At 41.0% G+C, this 21,402-nt stretch overlaps 1 protein-coding gene across 2 annotated transcripts in view; it reads left to right on the forward strand.

Annotated features, from left to right (window-relative positions):
- The window catches only part of LOC134343909 (myosin-IIIb), a 182,234-nt gene that overhangs the window by 52,380 nt on the left and 108,452 nt on the right, over positions 1-21,402 (forward strand). For both annotated transcript variants that reach the window (XM_063042818.1, XM_063042819.1), the window contains exon 5: positions 19,310-19,412. In XM_063042818.1, the coding sequence (XP_062898888.1) occupies positions 19,310-19,412 (103 nt within the window). The remainder of the gene's footprint in view (positions 1-19,309; positions 19,413-21,402) is intronic.

The raw sequence follows: 21,402 nt of genomic DNA on the forward strand, positions 1-21,402 counted from the left end.
CAGAAATAGTAAGGGACAGAGGGTCCAGTGAGATGGAGGAACTGAGTGAAATACATGTTAGTAGGGAAGTGGTGTTAGGTAAATTGAAGGGATTGAAGGCAGATAAATCCCCAGGGCCAGATGGTCTGCATCCTAGAGTGCTAAAGGAAGTAGCCCAAGAAATAGTGGATGCATTAGTGATAATTTTTCAAAACTCGTTAGATTCTGGACTAGTTCCTGAGGATTGGAGGGTGGCTAATGTAACCCCACTTTTTAAAAAAGGAGGGAGAGAGAAACCGGGGAATTATAGGCCGGTTACCCTAACGTCGGTGGTGGGGAAACTGCTGGAGTCAGTTATCAAGGATGTGATAACAGCACATTTGGAAAGCGGTGAAATGATCGGACAAAGTCAGCATGGATTTGTGAAAGGAAAATCATGTCTGACGAATCTCATAGAATTTTTTGAGGATGTAACTAGTAGGGTGGATAGGGGAGAACCAGTGGATGTGGTATATTTGGATTTTCAAAAGGCTTTTGACAAGGTCCCACACAGGAGATTAGTGTGCAAACTTAAAGCACACGGTATTGGGGGTAAGGTATTGGTGTGGGTGGAGAATTGGTTAGCAGACAGGAAGCAAAGAGTGGGAATAAATGGGACCTTTTCAGAATGGCAGGCGGTAACTAGTGGGGTACCGCAAGGCTCAGTGCTGGAACCCCAGTTGTTTACAATATATATTAATGACTTGGATGAGGGAATTAAATGCAGCATCTCCAAGTTTGCGGATGACACGAAGCTGGGTGGCAGTGTTAGCAGTGAGGAGGATGCTACGAGGATGCAGGGTGACTTGGATAGGTTGGGTGGTGGGCAAACTCATGGCAGATGCAATTTAATGTGGATAAATGTGAAGTTATCCACTTTGGTGGCAAAAATAGGAAAACAGATTATTATCTGAATGGTGGCCGATTAGGAAAAGGGGAGGTGCAACGAGACCTGGGTGTCATTATACACCAGTCATTGAAAGTGGGCATGCAGGTACAGCAGGCGGTGAAAAAGGCGAATGGTATGCTGGCATTTATAGCGAGAGGATTCGAGTACAGGAGCAGGGAGGTACTACTGCAGTTGTACAAGGTCTTGGTGAGACCACACCTGGAGTATTGTGTGCAGTTTTGGTCCCCTAATCTGAGGAAAGACATCTTTGCCATAGAGGGAGTACAAAGAAGGTTCACCAGATTGATTCCTGGGATGGCAGGACTTTCATATGAAGAATGACTGGATGAACTGGGCTTGTACTCATTGGAATTTAGAAGATTGAGGGGGGATCTGATTGAAACGTATAAGATCCTAAAGGGATTGGACAGGCTAGATGCGGGAAGATTGTTCCCGATGTTGGGGAAGTCCAGAACGAGGGGTCACAGTTTGAGGATAAAGGGGAAGCCTTTTAGGACCAAGATTAGGAAAAACTTCTTCACACAGAGTGGTGAATCTGTGGAATTCTCTGCCACAGGAAACTGTTGAAGCCAGTTCATTGGCTATGTTTAAGAGGGAGTTAGATATGGCCCTTGTGGCTACAGGGGTCAGGGGGTATGGAGGGAAGGCTGGGGCGGGGTTCTGAGTTGGATGATCAGCCATGATCATAATAAATGGTGGTGCAGGCTCGAAGGGCCGAATGGCCTACTCCTGCACCTATTTTCTATGTTTCTATGTTTCTATCTTGTCTGTTCCCTACTAGTCAAGCTTTACTACAAAAGTGCTTAACAGGAAGAAGTGAACAGAATAGAAGTAAAGGCTGGTATTAATGTTTGATCTTGTCAATTCAGCTGACTGTACAATGTTTCATTTATGTTGTAAACCACCTCATAATGCAGCCTGTTATTATTTTTTTACAGTAATCGGTTTACAATAGCACTGCACCGATTGCCAACATGAAGTATTGTGAGAATCTTGTCATTGCTGGTAGGAGAATAATATCTTGTGTATGTTTTCAGGACCATTCAAATCAGTATGTTAGTATACTGAACTAGTGAGTCAAACACAAAGACTTTAAAGATCAGTTTTATTTCTCGCATGTACATCAAACTATTCAGTGAAATGCGTTATTTGTGTCAAGGACTAATACACTTCAAGGATGTGCTGGAGCAGCCCGCCAGTGTTGCTGTGCTTCTGGTGCCAGCATGGTCACTCGTTAACCCCGACCTGTATGTTTTGGAATATGGCAGGAAGCAGGCGAACCCAGAGGAAACCAGCATGGTCACTCGTTAACCCTGACCTGTACGTTTTGGAATATGGCAGGAAGCAGGCGAACCCAGAGGAAACCAGCATGGTCATGGGGAGAATGCGCAAACTGCTCACAGACATCAGTGGGAACTGAAGCCTGATCGCTGGGGCTGGGCTGCAATGTGTTTCACTAAGCGTTATTCCATCGTGCCACCCTATGTTGAACTACCAAGAGATGTCTATAATCTTTGTCTTCCTATCCTACACCAGATTTTGTGATCATCTACAAAAATATAAAAGCCTGGGTTCTGAAACAAAACATTCCCCATTATTTTCAACCTTCTGACTCCACTTTTCTGTCACTTACTTGCACTTGTCGCTTTCTAACACTTACGCAATCATATTCAGGTGTGATATGACTTAGTTTGAATATACTAGCCCATAGATTCTTATGCTATGATGAAGTGGTTCTTTTACTTTAATGTGAAAAGTCCTTCCCAGAATTGCAATTAGATTAACTGTGTGCAAAGAAGAAATGGGCAGAAACAAGGCCTGTCGCTTTAAATGTTTTTATTGGCAACTTTGGTCTTATTTCTACCACCTTGCAGCCATTGTAACCATTAATTATATTGATGACATGAAGTTAAGAATGCTACTGAACGCTTATTGTTTATAAAGCCATGATTCGTCTGCCTAAATAGCAAAATGTTAATGAGACAAATTTTAAAGAGGATGCGTGGGGCAATTTTTTTTACACAGAGTGGTGAGTGCCTGGAATGCACTGCCTGGGGTGTTGGGAGAGGCAGACTTTGAATCAGGTTTAATATCACTGGCACATGTCATTAAATTTGTTAACTTTCCAGCAGCAGTACAATGCAATATACATAATGTAGAAAAAATACTGTAAATTACACTAAGTGTGTGTGTGTGTATGTATATGTGTGTGTGTAAGAGAAGTTTAGTTAGGCACATGAATGTGAGGGAAGTGAAAGGTTACGGTGAAAGATTAGTTGGCATTTTGATTGCTGATTTATTTTATTTGGCTCAACATTGTGAGCTGAAGGGCCTGTTTAGTTGCGAGTGACTCTTGTGTTTTGTTTCTTTTGATTTTTCTTTTTTTAAATCTCTCTTTCTCTGATCTTTATGTTTTACTTTTGTTCTCATAGTATTTTGTCATCTATTTCACTTTCAGTTTTTTATCTTCTGTGCTGTGTCATGACATCATGTGTCATGTTCTTTTAGAAATAGATGCTGAGGTAGCAATATCCAGCTGGTTTTGTATCCTCTGTTTGAGATAGTATGAGAATCTTACAATACCTGCAGCTTACCCCACATGGAATTGTTAGTTGTGAAACATTTTTAGAATGTCTGGAAAATCTAGTAAACTATAAGTGTTAAGTTCTTGGCCCACCTTATTACATGTTTTAATAGCTGATGCTGTGTTTTTGACTAGCACTTTGAACTTTTCACATCACTATGTTTGGAAATCTGTAATGTTCAGATACTGTTGAGCAAAGCACCATAGCAGAATCTATTTAATTAGTTTGTTGTGTTGCAGACATCCCACCCTGCAAAAACTCATTTCAGGGAGGTAGCACCATCAATTTGCGGGAGACTTCCAGGAGAGGTGGGATGTCTGCAATAGAGTAGCTCCTGAGCAGCTAGTCAGCTAGGTTAAATAATGTTAGCTATGCTAATGAACGAATGACACTTGTTAAACTCACCTCAACATGTCTTTTACAGTCTTAACCCACCATGGGCAATAGAACAGTCGTTGTTGCAAACAGTGCAGTGAACAACACTGTCATTATTTTTGACCCCTATTAGGCAGGGGTACACTTTAGTGTAGTCTGGGGTGACGTACGTTTTATTTTTTTGGAACACTCTGCCACTCTGACTTTTTTTGGAACTCTCGCTCGTGGCCACTCTCACTCGCGCGCGCTTTCTCGCTCTTGTGCTCTCTCTCTCTCGCGGTTGTTTTCTCGCTCTCTCTTGCGCGGTTATTTTCTCGCTCTCTCTTGCGCAGTTGCTTTCTCACTCTCTCGCGCGCTTGCTTTCTCGCTCTCTCGCGCACGCTCTTTCGCTCTTGCGCTCTCTCACACTCGCTCTGAAAAAAATCAATTTCCGGCACATTGTATATAATTTGTGGAAATCAGGGAGCCACTATTAATTTGCGGGAGACTCCCAGACTTTCCGGAAGAGGTGGGATGTCTGGTGTTGTCTAACTGTTGAAAATAATAAGTCAGCCATTCTTGTCAAAATGTGTTCCAGTGACTTCACTCATTGTATACTTGAAAAACATTTTAACATCAAATTGCAGTAATTTATTATTGCACTGTTTCGTTTGTCCAACAATTGAATATGATGTTTTAAATTATTACTAGAGTTTCATTCTTGTTCCACACTTTAATGGTCACTAACAATCAGGAGGTCTGAGGAAATACCAGGTATAGTCATTGACTTTGTGGAGGAGCACGAGTCAGTCAGGGCAGGTGCCCGGTTGATGCTCTGCTGGGTTGAATGCTGTACAAGAGGCTCCACTGTGGAACGCCCATGACTGAACTATGCCTGCTAGCAGATAAGGGGTGAGCTTTGGAGAAAGGTTTGCCTCCATCTCGTCACTACTATTGCATCCTTATTGTCTGATTTGAAATGAATACTTCAAATCTGTCTTGCCTACATCCATTTAGAGAGCATGTTTAGTATGCAGAGGTGTAAAGCATAAAAGGGAATTTATGGGCTCTTTTTTCTTCCTGTTTTCTAGCAGCTTACATTAAAATTGGCAGACATTAGGGTTTTTTTTAAAACATTGAAGGGTGAGCTTTTTGAATTCTGGCATTAATTACATTTAGTGCCATGGTCTATTTTAGGATTCTGTTGAACTTGGCTTACAAGGTCGTCAATGTGCAGTGCCTTTGGTTGCCAAATAAGTGGGAGGGAAAATGACTTGCTTTAAGTTTTTGCAAAGTTCAGGATGTAGGTAGACCAAAATTGAGAACCGAACATTTTTACTTTGGGAAAGAGACTTTTTAATTAAGATTACAATCATCTTTTTCCACAGCTAAAGGAATTACAATGGTGGCAATTTATAATTCCACCAGGTAGCTAATGTATACTGTGTTAGAATAAAAGACAGACTAAATTCCAGTAAATCAGGGCTTTTCAAGCATTGCTTCAGGGTTTGGAAATGGGAGGGTTTTCCTCAACATAACCTTAAAAAACATGTCAAAGTTGACTTCCCAGCCTTCATTGTATCATTCTCTTCACTGTTATGTTTTGTAATTTCAAAATATTAAACTAATTCAAAGGAAGACTCGGAGTCCGAAATGCCAATCTACTACATCCCGCTACTTTAAGTGAGGCGTGCACATATCATGTGGTAGTGTGATGATGTATGCAATTGACATATTTAACATGTAACCCAAAATGAATTACTTAAACAAGAATGCTTACTCAACCTATATACAAGATTACTCAAATATTATCCAAATATTAAATACACTACACCCACTGCAGTAGCTTTTCAAAGTCAGAATAGTCTCTTGCTCATGCCTACCTCACCACTCTGGTTGCAGCTTCAAGCCCTACTACAGACCTTTGAATTACAGGCTACTGTCCTCTGATCTCTCTCCTGCCTACTTCCTGTTTGCACCCTGTTGTCAAAAGCCTTCCCAATTGTCAGTCGTCCAGTGTTCCTATTCTTCATTAACTCAAGTTCTTTTCTACCTGTTTGCATATAAGAGGTGATAAATATCTAGAATGAGCCTGTCGGAGGAGGTGATAAGACAAATATAATTACATATGTTTAAAAGGCATTTGGGCAAATACTTGGACATAGTGATATTCTAGACCTCTTGTAGAATAGATAACGGGGATACAGTGGATGTTGTATGTTTGGACTTTCAGATTCTGTTCCATGGCCTTGCCTTCCTGCATCCAATGCTTGAGGACACTATCTTCTCAATGAACTGTTAACTTCTTGAAAAGCCAAACCTTTTTGTTCAATATTTCTCATCCTATGATGACCTAGACATGGGCCATCTTCAACAGTCATTTGAAGACCCTTGCTTTGTCTAAACAAAATACAGTAAGTGTGACCTTCCTGCGATTATGTGAGCTACTGTATGCTTGCTAAACCTTCTTGCAGTGTTCATGTGCTTCAGTTTTGATAAAGATGTCTAGGCTATCACTGCCTTCTCTCTGTTTCTTGCACTTCTCCCTGACCAAAGCTGCCTCTTTGTTTTAACGAGCCATCACACTACTGCTGACTCCCTTGATGCTGCCATGACAATCAGGGTCACCATATTAACCTGCTTAGCTTGAATTTCTCTTGCAACATCCTTCATTCTACATTCTCCTCACAAAATCAAGCTAAATATCCCTTTTGAGGATTTTACAATGTATTTATTTATTTATTTAGAGCAGATGTTAACCTGGAGTCCACGGCTATTGGCCCCATGGCATAAAGGTTGGGAACCTCTGATTTAGAGATACTGCACGGTAACAGGCACTTCTGGCCCAGTGAGCCCATATACACCTATGAGACCAATTAACCTACTAACCCATACATCTTTGGAATGTGGGAGAAAACCAAAGCATCTGGCAGAAATCCACATGGTCACAGGAGAACATACAATCTCCTTACAGACAGTGGCAGGAATTGAACCCAGGTCACTGGCACTGTAAAACAGTGCATTAACTGCTACATAATTTGTAAGAGATCTCTTCTGTTCTGCGGTGCTAATAAAGTCTCTGTGTTGTCAAGCTGTAATATGCATCTTCCACTTCTCCAAGACCATAACAGTGTTACTTGTCTTGAATACTCCACATGGTCATATAGAGGACAAATGCCCGAGTCTATTTGATGAGTTGCCCATTGCATCTCATGTGTATCCAGCATTCCTGATCAAGTTTGCTTCAATGTCAAGAACTTTCACCGCACTGAAGATTAGTCCTGTGTTGTTCTCCAAAACAGCGGCATCCCAACTTTGTTGTCGCTGTGGGTTTCTTTGCTAATCCAACAAATACTATTTCTTAGACAAGGCAGAACTAAAATCAGAGCATAAGACCATAAGACATAGGAGCAGAATTAGGCTACTGAGTCCATTGAGTCTGTTCTGCTGATTTATTATCTCTCTTACCCCACTTTCCCCATAACCTTTGATGCCCTTGCTAATCAAGAACCAATCAACCTCCGCTTTAAGTATACTCAATGACTTGGTCTTTGACTTGGTCATCTGTGGCAATAAATTCCACAGATTCACCAACCCTGGCTAAAGAAATTCCTCCTCATCTCTTTTCCAAAGGGACATCTTTGTGTTCTGAGGCTGTGCCGTCTGGTCTATTCTTCACTGACGACAACAATTGTCAAAATAAAAAGTATCTGCAATGATTCATCGTCATGTGATGTATTAATTAAGGTAGATAGACATTGATATCTGAACACTAGCTGAAGCCTGCGGTCAGCTAAATGTGAAGGTTTCCACTTGGTTAGTTTAGAGACGTGACTAAAAATGGTGTCTGCATTCTATACAAAGCAATTTAGTTGTCACCTTAACAGTACTACCAGCAGAAAAGCCAAGGAAAGGGCATGTAAGGTAGCAAAAGTGAATGGAAAGTTGGATGATTCAGAAGCTTTGAAAATCTGACAAAAGTCAATTAAAAAAAGCCATAAGAAGGGAAAAGATGAAATATGAGGGCAGACTAGCCAATAATATAAAGCAAGATGCCAAAAGTTTTTTCAGTTTAATAAAGAGTATAAGGGAGGTGAGAGTTGATATTGGACCACTGGAAAATGATGCTGGTGAGGTAGTAATGGGGGACAAAGAAATGGCAGATGAACTTAATGGGTACTTTGCATCTCTTTTCACTGTGAAAGACACTGGCAGTGTGCCAGATGTCTGTGAGTGTCAGGGAGCAGGAGTGAGTGCTATTGCTATTACAAAGGAAAAACTGCGAGGCAAACTGAAAGGTCTTAAGGTGGATATATCGCCTAGACTGGATGGACTACGTCCCAGAGTCCTGAGACAGTTTGCTGAAGAAGTAACAGATGCATTGGTCATGATCTTTTAAAGAATCACTTGATTATGGCATGGCCCCGAAGGACTGGAAGATTGCAAATATCGTTTCACTCTTTAAGAAGGGAGGAAGGCAAAAGAAAGGAAATTATAGGCCACACCCATCAAAGTTGCTGGTGAATGCAGCAGGCCAGGCAGCATCTCTAGGAAGAGGTACAGTCAACGTTTCAGGCCGAGACCCCTCCTGATGAAAGGTCTCGGCCTAAAATGTCGACTGTACTTCTTCCTAGAGATGCTGCCTGGCCTGCTGTGTTCACCAGCAACTTTGATGTGTGTTGCTTGAATTTCCAGCATCTGCAGTATTCCTGTTGTTTGCGTTTTTAAAATTATAGGCCAATTAGCCTAACTTCAGTGGTTGGGAAAGTGTTGAAGTCTATTATTAAGGATGAGGTTTTGCGGTACTTGGAGACTAATGATAAAATAAGTCAGAGTCCCCATGATTTCTGTAAAGGGAAGTCTTGCCTGACAACTCTATTAAGAGTTCTTCAAGGAAGTAACAAGCAGGGTGGACAAAGGAGAAGCAGTGGATGTTATTTACTTGGATTTTCAGAAAGCATTTGATAAAATGCCACACAACAGGCAGCTTAACAAGATAAAATCCTATGGCATTACAGGAATGACACTGGCATGACTGACAGGCAGGAGGCAACAAATGGAAATAAAAGGGGCCTTTTCTGGTTGGCTGCTGATGACTACTGGTGTTTCGCAGGGGTCAGTATTGGGACTGCTGCTTTTTGTATTGTTTGTCAATGATTAAGAAATGGAATTGATGGCTTTGTGATGTTACGAAGATAGGTAGAGGGGTAGGTAATGCTGAGGAAGCAATGCGATTGCAGCAGGACTTAGACAAATTGGAAGAATGGGCAAAAAAATGGCAGATGGAATACAGTGTTGGGAAATGTATGATAATGCATTTTGGTAAAAGGAACAATCGTGCGGACTATTCTCTAAATGAGCAGAAGGTTCAAACATCAGTGGTGCAGAGGGACTTGGGAGTCTTCATGCAAGACTCCCAGAAGATAAATTTGCAGGTTGAGTCTGTGGTAAAGAAGGAAAATGCAATGTTGGCATTTATTTCAAGGAGAATAGAATATAAAAATAAGGAGATAATGCTGAGACTTTATAAGACACTAGTCAGTTTGCACTTGGAGTATTGTCAACAGTTTTGGGCCCTAATCTCAGAATCTGTTGTCATTGGAGAGAGTTCAGAGGAGGTTCACGAGGATGATTCTGGTAATGAAGGGATTAACGTTACAGTGGCATGCAGAAGTTTGGGCACCCCTCGTCAAAATTTCTGTTACTGTGAATAGCTAAGTGAGTAAAAGATGACCTGATTTCCAAAAGGCATAAAGTTAATGATGACACATTTCTTTAATATTTTAAGCAAGATTACTTTTTTATTTCCATCTTTTACAGTTTCAAAATAACAAAAAAGGATAAGGGCCGGAAGCAAAAGTTTGGGCACCCTGCATGGTCAGTACTTAGTAATGCCCCCTTTGGCAAGTACCACAGCTTATAAACACTTTCTGTAGCCAGCTAAGGGTCTTTCAATTCTTGGTTGGGGGATTTTCGACCATTCTTCATTGCAAAAGGCTTCTAGTTCTGTGAGATTCTTGGGCCATCTTGCATGCACTGATCTTTTGAGGTCTATCCCCAGATTCTTGATGATGTTTAGGTCGGGGGACTGTGAAGGCCATGGCAAAACCTTCAGCTTGTGCCTCTTGAGGTAGTCCATTGTGGATTTTGAGGTGTGTTTAGGTTCATTATTCTGTTGTAGAAGCCATCCTCTTTTCATCTTCAGCTTTTTTTTTTACGCACAGTGTGACGTTTGCTTCCAGAACTTGCTGGTATTTAATTGAATTCATTCTTTCCTCTACCAGTGAAATGTTCCCCGTGCCACTGGCTGTAACACAAGCCCAAAACATGATCGATCCACCCCCATGCTTAACAGTTGGAGAGGTATTCTTTTCATGAAATTCTGCACCCTTTTTTCTCCAAACATACCTTTGCTCATTGCTGCCAAAAAGTTCTATTTTAACTTCATCAGTCCACAGGACTTGTTTCCAAAATGCATCAGGCTTGTTTAGATGTTTCTTTGCAAACTTCTGATGCTGAATTTTGTGGTGAGGACGCAGGAAAGGTTTTCTTCTGATGACTCTTCCATGAAGGTCATATTTGTGCAGATGTTGCTGCACAGTAGAACAGTGCACCACCACTCCAAAGTCTGCTAAATCTTCCTGAAGGTCTCTTGCAGTCCAGCGGGGGTTTTGATTTGCCTCTCTAGCAATCCTACGAGCAGTTCTCTCAGAAACTTTTCTTAGTCTTTCAGACCTCAACTTTACTTCCACCATTCCTGTTAACTGCCATTTCTTAATTACATTATGAACTGAGGAAACAGCTACCTGAAAACGTTTTGCTATCTTCTTATAGCCTTCTCCTGCTTTGTGGGCATCATTTATTTTAATTTTCAGAGTGCTAGGCAGCTGCTTAGAGGAGCCCATGGCTGCTGATTGTTGGGACAAGGTTTGAGGAGTCATGGTATTTATAAAGCTTTGAAATTTGCATAACCTGGCCTTTCCTAATGATGATTGTGAACAAGCCATAGCCCTAACAAGCTAATTAAGGTCTAAGACCTTGGCAAAAGTTATCTGAGACCTCAAATCTCTTGGGATGCCAAAACTTTTGCATGGTGCTCCTTTCCTTTTTTTCACTCTAAAATTGTACAAAACAGAAATAATACACTAATCTTGCTTAAAATGTTGAAAAGAATGTTTCATCTTTAACTTTATGACTTTTGGAGATCAGTTCATCTTCTACTCACTTAGCTATTCACAGTAACAGATATTTTGAGCAGGGCTGCCCAAACTTTTGCGTGCCACTGTATGAGAAGTGTTTGGCAGCTTTGGGTACTCACTGGAATTTAGAAGAATGCAGGATTGATTGAAACCTACTGAATGTTGAAAGGATGTTCTTATGGTGGGGGTACCCAGAACTAGAGGGCATAGCCTCAAAATTGAGGGTTGACCCTTTAGAACAGGGGTAAGGAGGAATTTTTTTTGCTATAGAGTAGTAACACTGTGGAATGCTCTGCCACAGACTGTGGTGGAGGCCATATCCATGTGTATATTTAAGACAGAAGTTGATTGTTTCCTGATCGGTCAGGGCATCAAAAAATATGGTGAGAATGTAGGTGTATGGCGTTGAGTGGGATGCAGGATCAGCCATGATGGAATGGCGGAACAAACTTGATGGACTGAATGGCCTAATTCTGCTCCTTTGTCGTACGGTAAATGAAAGCTGCAGAAGATAGTTTACTCATGTTCTCAGGATGTGGATGCATTGTGACAGGTGGGATAGGAATCCAATTGGCACATTCAAAGGACATTGGACAGTGTTAAACAATATGAGGTGATGTACAGAGAAATGTGTGAAAGCCAGGTATTGCATTGACAGAACTGGGGTCAAAATGCTTCCCTACCAAAAATCTTCCCCACCACAGCTGTGCTGAGGACAGTGGGCATTGGAGGTGATATGTTGTCTCTACATGATGCCTCTCACATACAAGGACCTCTTCTCTCTTCCAGCTAAGACAGGTCTTGATCTTGTTGGTCAGATCTGGTGTAGAGATGCAATAAAGCTTATGGGATTCGAAAACAGGTGTGATGGCAATGGATTTGCTGACTGTGAAGTTCTAAACTCAAACAAAGACTTCAAGCCCTCACCGATATTAATATTTACGGGAAACCTTCACCAAAGAAAGGCTATATTGTAAATGCTCAGTCTTCAAAGACTAGTTCACTTCCCTGTTTATCCTTCATGACGAGTTTAGCTGCCAACAGCCACTATTTGAGGGGTGGGATGCCACCCCCCACCCACCCCACCAAGGAAGAAATGATTCCATTTAACAAAGTGGTTTAAACAGTTCAGTTCAGTTATTTTTAGTGAAATCCAAACAAAATTCTTAAAGCACATTTAAGACTCATGGAGGTTTTCTATCTTATGAAAGGTTTCAAAGTTACAAACTATTTCTAAAACGCAAAGGATTTCCAAAACACAGGTACAAATCCTATAATCTGAAAAGACATACCCACAAACCATGGATGATCCAGAGGCAGAGGAATGGATTCTATTTCACCCTGTCTTTCTGTCATTCTTCTTGAAGTTCTTTGACCATTCCTAAAAGCCTAGACTGCTGTCTACATTTATACTGTTTCTTTGCCACTTGGATGACTTCATACACGTGATATTTTTTCAGATACCTTTTGACACAGGTGATCTAAAAGCTTCTGGAGACATAGATCCCAGGTACCCACAATTCATGTTGTGAAGCAGACTCTCTTGAGTATACAATCCTTCCAACTATTAACAGCAACATGGAGGAACTCAGCAGGCCAGATAGCATCTATGGAAAAAAGAGTACAGTCGACATTTTGGGCCGAGATCCTTCATCAGGAGGGTTGTGATGAAGGGTCTTGGCTCAAGACATTGTCTGTACTCTTTTCCATAGATGCTGCCTGGCCTGCTGAGTCTCTTTAGCATTGTGTGTGTGTGTGTTGCTTGGAGTTACAGCATCTGCAGATTTTCTCTTGTTTGTGACTCAATTATTAACAGATCGGCTTTTCAGTTTTTATTTTGAGGCCCTTCTGTCCCTTCAAGCTACACTGTTCCAGCAACCCCATAACTTCAATTAACCCCACACCTCAATTAATCCAAACCTAATCTTGGGACAATTTATGATGACCAAGTAAACTACCCTTTGGTCTAAGGGAGGAAACTGGAACAGCTGGGGTGTTAGAATTGAACACCAAACTCTGGTATGTCACAAGCTGTAATAGCGTCACACTAACCGCTACACTTCTGTGGCACCCATTGTTTGATATGCTAAATGATAATGTCACTCTGGTCTGCAAGCTTCCTTGAACTAAACATCTTAGGCTACGTCCACACTAGACTGGATAATTTTGAAAATGCCGGTTTCGAGTAAAAATGACAGGCGTCCACACTACGTGTTTTTCAAAATATCTCTGTCGACACCAAAACAGATATTTGGGTGAATCTACTCCCACTGGGCATGTGCAGCTACATCGACAGAAAACAAGCGAAGAGGAAACGGTATAATATTTATGTTTCCGCGGTGGCTTTGTGCTATTTCCATAGAATAAAACTAGAGTACCAACAACAACAGCGAAAGAAAGTTTTCAACAATGTCTTCGAGGAATACAAAGAAAACCTCTGCTGGAAAAATCAGACCGGACTTCTTCGTTTAGACAGACAATGAAGTCGAGCTGTTTCTGCAAGGTACAAACGACTACAAAGTCAGCAAAGCAGTAGAGATGTTTAATTCCAAACAAACTATTAACGTAGACAATAAAGTAAACAACACACACATGAAGCCCTCCTCTACCCAAGATCAACAAGAGATTGGAATCTTCTGCCTCCAGACCTGCGCGGTATTTCTGACATTAATATTTTTAAAGATAGACTCAATCAAATTAATTTAGGGGATCTAGTCAAAAAAGCTCACTTTACAATTTAACTCTCACGCCGTTCACACCGACTGCGCGTTATAACAGCGGTCTGGCAGTGCGTGCGCAGTACCAAGCAGAAGCAGAAAAAGTATTGTTCTTGTGGTGTTGTCATGACAGCATTTTTAAATCTCTGCATTTACCCCATCTACACTACAACGTGAAACAATCGTTTTCAAATTTACACACTCTGGAGAGTGTTTTCGAAAATCTCCGTTTTCAGGGGATGAAAACACCATTTCAGTGTGGACTTAAGGGTCAAAACGAAGAGAAAAAGCTTTGTTTTCAAAATTATCCAGTGTAGTATGGATGTAGCGTTAGCCAGCATTGTTTAGTTTGGAACAAGCCAAATTAACATAGCCCATTGATGACATTGCACCTCTTGAGCATTAAGCCAGATGTTGTGAGCCAGCAAGTCTGCTCTAGGACAGAGCTTGTTTGCAAAGCTGTCCTTTTAACTTCAAGCTAATTATTGCTTGCCATTTACATTAAGAACTGAAAACTGGCTCCCATTTACAACAAACAACACACACAAAATGCTGGTGGAAAGCAGCAGGCCAGGCAGCATCTATAGGAAGAAGTACAGTCGACGTTTCGGGCCAAGACCCTTTGTCAGGACTAACTGAAAGAAGAGATAGTAAGAGATTTGAAAGCGGGAGGGGGAGGGGAGATCCGAAATGATAGGAGGAGACAGGAGGGGGAGGGATGAAGCTAAGAGCTGGAAAGTTGATTGGCAAAAGGGATATGAGGGAGAAAGAAAGGGGGAGGGGAGCACCAGAGGAAGATGGAGAACAGGCTCCTTTTTTTTCTTCTCTCTCTTTTTTTCTCTCTGTCCATCTCACAATAACTCCTTGCCTACTCTCCATCTGGTGCTCCCCTCCTCCTTTCTTTCTCCCTTGGCCTCCTGTCCCATGATCCTCTCCCTTCTCCAGCCTTGTATGCCTTTTGCGAATCAACTTTCCAGCTCTTAGCTTCATCCCTTCCCCTCCTGTCTTCTCCTATCATTTCGGATCTCCCCCCACCCCCCGCTTTCAAATTGCTTACTCTCTCTTCTTTCAGGTCGTACTGACGAAGTGTCTCGGCCCGAAACGTCGACTGTACTCCTTCCTATAGATGCTGCCTGGCCTGCTGTGTTCCACCAGCATTTTGTGTGTATTGCTTGAATTTCCAGCATCTGCAGAGTTCCTCGTGTTCCCATTTACAACAAGTAGCTAATCAAAGAATATTGGTTGGAAATTTAACATACTGAAAAACAACAATTTGATCTATAGAAGTATAAGCTGCTGTGTTTAGAAAACAGAACCTGGTCAGTAAATATCCATCATACAAGGAGGGTGTTTTAAACCCTTATAAGATTCATCCAATCCAATTTTAATTGGTACACTTTAAACAAGTAGAAAAGGTTCAGAAGGCAGCATTGAAAAGATTTGTTTGAATGGTTCCAGGAAAAGGATTGCAACTATAAGGTGATACTGGAGAGATGAAAATTGTTCTTTAAGCAGAATAGAAGCCCAAAAAATTCTGGAGATATGCAGGGTCATGACTTGTTTAGACAGGCTAGCTATTTACGTTTATACCTATGTTCGTATTAGCATGTGTGGAATGAAAACTTATTCGCAATTTGAATTTGGTATTTAAATAAGCACAGGTGTTTTTGATTGAGAGGAAATTGAAATCATTTAAATTCAATGACTGAATTATGAATTAAGTGCACTTTATTTATTAGATAAATCCAAAGAAAATAGACAATATGAAAAGAAAAATAGCATTTTGATAATAAAAGACATTTCACAGCACTCCTGTTTAAACAAAGTATATGTACAGACATGAGATGTTCAGTCAGTGACCAAAAGACCGATCGACAAGATAAGTGTTAAGGCGAATCTCAAGAGAAGAAATTGAGTTTTAGGTGTGAATACCAGAGCAGTGACTCTGCAAGTAGATAAAAGCTGTAGCATGTCGGAGGTCAGTATTTTAGGCATTCTTCAGGGATGTGATAATATTGGCTCACTAATCCAGGAAAGGTGTTGTAAGCAAAATGAAGACAAAATTGGCCATTAATTTGACAAGGCTATTGATGGTGTCAATAGTGCCCTTCCCCGCCCCCCCCCCAACCCCCTGCTCCCCCAGCCAGTAGAAGATGCTGGTCATAAAAATAAAACCACATATTGCTGACAACGTTCAGCAGATTAGGTGGCATCTGTGGAATTGCAACACATTAATATTTTAGCTGAAAGACCTTTTGTAGGTTAGATGAACAAGAGAAAACAAGTTTAAAAAATGCTGGTTTCCTATGCAACACTCTCAAAATGCTGGGGGATATCAGCAGGTCAGGAGGCATCTATGGAAATGAATAAACGGTGGACATTTCAGGCTGAGACCCTTCATCAGCACTCTGTATAGTTGTTACCTGACCTGCTGAGTTATTTTGTGTTATGTTCGTAGCATTATTTTTATTATTTGCTCAGATTGTCTAATTTTGCACATTGGTTGTCAGTCTTTATGCAGAGCTTTTCATAGATTCTGTTGTATTTTTTATTTTTCCTGTCATAAGTGTTTTTTTTCTGTGTGGGCGGTCTGTGTTTTTGTATGTAGGAGATGGGGGTTTGGGGTTAGATGCTGTTGGCTATGTTCTTTTTTTTTGCGGGGGAGGGTGTTGAGGGTTTGGGGTTTTTGATGTCTGGCTGCTATTTTCCGGGTGGGCGATCTGTTGGTTTTTGTGTGAGGGGTTGGTTGGAAGATTAGGGATTTGGTATTCCAGCTGCCATTTTTCATGTGGGCGATATATCAGAGTTGTATTGTACATGCATACTTTGACAATGAAATGAACCTTTGAAATGCCGGCAAGAAAATGAATCTCAAGGTAGCATATGGTAATGTATAAGTACTTGGATTATAAACTTACTTTGAACTGTGAGCTCTCTTTCTAACTTTCTCCTGAACACCAAACACCAATCATCTTTCAGCTTTGGACATTAGAGTTGATTTTCTCAAATATTCTGCAATATTTAACTGTCCGGCTACTTTAGGTGACTTTTATAGCCCCAGATGGCATCAAATTTGTTTTGTGGGGAAGGAGGCCTGTGTCATAGTTGGGGTTTGTTGATGTTTATTAGGTGGGGGAGGTGCGGACTGATCTTGGTTCGTGGAATACAATTGTTGACCCAGATGAACCAACCCTTCTCTTGGGCACTGTTATGAAGGGAGTCACCGCTAGTTTCAAATTTTCTAATCTGTTTTCAATTGTTAGGTTCCTTTGGGTCTGGAAAATCTGTCTGATGTTTAAAAAATTGGGTAACAATTTTGAAAGCAGGGGACCTCATTGTAATTCTTAAGACCATAAGACATAGGAGCAGAATTAGACCACATGGCCCATCAAGTCTGCACTGCCATTCAATCATGGCAGATCCTTTTCCCCTCCTCAGCCCCACTCCCCAGCCTTCTCTCCGTAACCATTGATGCCGTGTCCAACCAAGAACCTATCAAGTTCTGTCTTAAACACACCCAATGACCTGGCCTCCACAGCTGCCTGTGATAATAAATTCCACAAATTCACCATCCTCTGGCCAAAAATATTTCTCTGCATCTCTGTTTTAAATGGGTGCCCCTCTATCCTGAGGCTGTGCCCTCTTGTCCTAGACTCTTCTCTCACCCCCCCCATGGAAAACATCCTTTCCCCATCTACTCTGTCAATGAAGTCACTCCTCACCCACTAAATACCAACAAGTACAGGCCCAGAGCTATCAAACTTTCCTCATATGATAGCCAATTCATCCCCGGAGTCATCCTTGTGAATCTCCTCTGGACCCTCTCCAATGCCAGTACATCTTTTCTTAGAAAAGGAGCCCAACACTGTTCACAATACTCAAGGCGAGGCCTCACCAGTACCTTATAAAGCCTCAGCATCACATCTCTGCTCTTGTAGTCTAGACCTCTTGAAGTGAATGCTAACATTGCATTTACCTTCCTCAGCACCGAGTCAACCTGCAAGTTAACCTTTAGGTTGTTCTGCACAAGGACTCCCAATTACCTTTGCATCTCAGATTTTTGGATTTTCTCTCCATTTAGAAAATAGTCTATACATTTAATTCTATGACCAAAGTGCATGACCATACATTTTTTTAACATTGTATTGCAATTGTCACTCATTTGCCCATTTTCCTAATCTGTCTCAAGTCTTTCTGCAGCCTTCCTGTTTCCTCAACACTACCTGCCCCACTACCAATCTTCATATCATCTGCAAACTTGGCAACAAAGCCATCTATTGCATCATCTAAATCAATGATATGCAGCATAAAAAAAAGCAGTCTCAACACCGGCCCTTGCAGAACATCACTAGTCACTGGCAGATAACCAGACAAGGGTCCTTTTATTCCCACTTGCTGCCTCCTACCAATCAGCCAATGTACTAGCCATGCCTGTAACTTGCCTGTAATTCCATACGCTCCTAACTTGGTAAGCAGCCTCATGTATGGCACCTTATCAAAGGCCTTCTGAAAATCCAAATATACAACATCCACTGCATCCCCTTTATCTATCCTATATGTAATTTCCTCAAAGAATTCCAACAGGTTTGTCAGGCAAGATTGTCCCTTAAGGAAACCATGCTGACTTTGTCCTACCTTGTCCTGTGTCACCTAAGACTCCATAACCTCATCCTTAACAATTGACTCCAGCATCTTCCCAACCACTGAGGTCAGACTAATTGGTCTATAATTTCCATTCTGCTGCACTACGCTAGAGTGCAGTGATTTTGAAAAGTCATTACTAATGCCTTCACAATCTCTACCAGAACCTTTTTCAGTACCCTAGGGTGCAGTTTATCTGGTCCGGGTGACTTAGGTCTTTCAGCTTTTTAAGCACCCTCTGCCTTGCAATAGTAACTGCACTCACTTCTCTTCCCTCACATCCTTCAACAGCTGGCACACTGTTAGTGTCTTCCACAGTGAAGACTGATGCAGAATACTCATTTAGTTCATCTGCCACCTCCTTGTCCTCGTTATTATTTTTCCAATCTCATTTTCTAGCAGTCCTATATCCACTCTCATCTCTTTTCAATTTTTTTACGTACTTGGAAAAAGCTTTTACTATCCACTTTGATCTTGTGTACTAGCTTACTTTCATATTTCATCTTTTCCCTCCTAATGATTCTTTTAGTTTCTCTCTGTAGGGTTTTAAAGGCTTCCCAATCCTCTGTCTTCCCACTAATTTTTGCTTTGTTGTATGCCCTTTCTTTTGTTTTGCCGATAACACTCATCTGGTATCACATACCTTTCTTGTTATCTGTTTCATCCACCTGTATACCCTGCTACCATGTTCAACCTTCTCGGATTTCCTGTAGTTTTAGCTTTTTATTTATGTTGACAATAGACCTCATATTGGTTGGGCAAAGGCACGGACCCTGTGGGTCAAGTCAAGTTCGCAGCCTTGGTATTATGCTGTCCTTTTCTTGTAATTAACATTTAAGATGTTGCTATAATAGGAAAACTTACAAAGAACACTCTCTTTTGCAGGTGAATCCACTTCTGGAAGCATTTGGGAATGCTCAGACTGTGATGAATGACAACAGTAGCAGATTTGGGAAATATATTCAACTGAGATTTCACAATACTGCAGGTAAAGCAAAATATATCTTCTACACGGTTTTCAGATTCTGTAGATGTTGGAAATCCAGAGTAATACTTACAAAAATGCTGGAAAAACTCGGCAGATCAGGCAACATGGGGAAAAAGGAACAGTTGACATTTTGTTCCAAAACCCTCTGTCAGCACTCTCCATAGACGTTGCCTGACCTGTTGGGTTCCACCAGCATTTCGTGTTAAGTTCATAGTACTATTTTTTATTATTTCTCCAGTTTGTCTTTTGCACACTGGTTGTCAGTCTTTATGTATAGTTTTTCATTGATTCTTTTGAATTCCTTTATTTTTTCTGTAAATGCCTGAAAGGAAATGAAAGTCGTGGTGGTATATGGTAAAATATACATACTTTGATTATAAATTTACTTTGAACTTTGAATTCTCTTTCTAGCTTTCTCCCAATACCCCACTCTAACCACCTGTCAGCTTTATGCATTAACATTAGAGTTGATTTTCTAAAATGTTCTGCAATATTTAACTAGTTGGCTACTTTAGATGAGTTTTATATCCCCAGGTGGCCTCATGGTTGTTTTGTGGGGAAGGAGGCCTGCGTCACAGCTGGGGGTTGTTGACATTTATTAGGTGGGGGAGGCGCAGGCTGATCATGGTTTGTGGAATAAAATTGTTGCACCAAGATGAACTGTTCCTACCTCTCAAGCAGTGATGTGAAGGCAGTCATCTTGGTTTAATCTTTTCTAATCTGCTTTCAGTTGTTAGGTTTCCTTGGGTCTAGGAAATCTGTTTGATGTTTTAAAAATTGAGTAACAATTAAATTGAAACCAGGGGGCCTCATTGTAATTCACTAATGGCAAACCCATTTCCTGTAAGCATTCGCATGGTTTTCCTCTACTAATTATCATTGAAATCAAAGTAGACATGTTTTCTTTCAGTTCTAGAGTTATTCCTCAATATCCTGGGTATTTCCCAGCTTGGCATTCTCTTTCTGAAACAGTAGTTATTCCAAAATTAACTTAAGATACATGCTTAATAACAGTGCCTACAATTCTGAAAAGAATTTTGTTGTTTGTGAGATATTATTGTTCATAGAAAGTGAATATTATTGTGTGGAAGACCAGTGTTTCCTTCTCTTATTGAATGCTTGCTAGACCATTTTGCTGAGTTTGGAGTTAAACTTAGTTGAAAATGGATTTGCAAACAGGTTGTGAGAACCTCATTTCCTTTTCTGAAGGACATTGGTGAATCAGCTGGATTACTGTCGACATGCTGATGGTTTCATGACCAGCATTGTTGATGTCTAGCATTTTATTACATCTATTTCACCTATTCAATGTCTTGAGTACAAATTCACAGCCACTATGGTAGGATTCCAGCTTGTATTCCTAGCTCAGTACCATAGGCTTCCTCTAATTGAGTCAGTGGTGGGATGTGGGCAAGAATCATGTCAGAATAGGCTTGGGAGATGACTAAGAGGTGGGAGTTTGAGATCTGGTACCTGAGAGGAGGTGCTTCATTTGGAGTACTAGGTCAAGCATTCAAGGACTCACCCTAGGCAAGATGTACAAACTGAAGCTGGATTCATTGAATGTCTCAAGGCACAAACATGAAGTCACAGGTTCAAGATACTACAAGATTGGACTGTGCCTTGTCCTTTAACTTTCTGGGAAAAGGTAGTAGGTTCAGCAAAACACTAGCTTGCTGAATGGCTTCTCAGTCATAGTTCTGAAGGCAATATGTGACTTTGCTTCCTTTACAGGGCATGGTGCCTTCCAGGACCATCCTGTGAGGACATGTTCTACATAGTTCAAAGCTGCTCCATTCATTACAACATTCATTTGGTCAGAGACCTAGAGAAGATCTTTGACAGGATGGATCACATATATTATTTCAGGACTCCGTATGTTTTAATTTGGACCGGATTTTATGGTCTGGGTCTGAGTCTGTACACAGTTGCAGAGTGTTCAGTGTAGGGTAACAGATCTTGAATGGTGCCCATTCACTTTCAAAGAGGA

This window comes from Mobula hypostoma, chromosome 3 (assembly GCF_963921235.1).
Source record: "Mobula hypostoma chromosome 3, sMobHyp1.1, whole genome shotgun sequence".
NCBI classification, from domain to species: Eukaryota; Metazoa; Chordata; class Chondrichthyes; order Myliobatiformes; family Myliobatidae; genus Mobula; species Mobula hypostoma.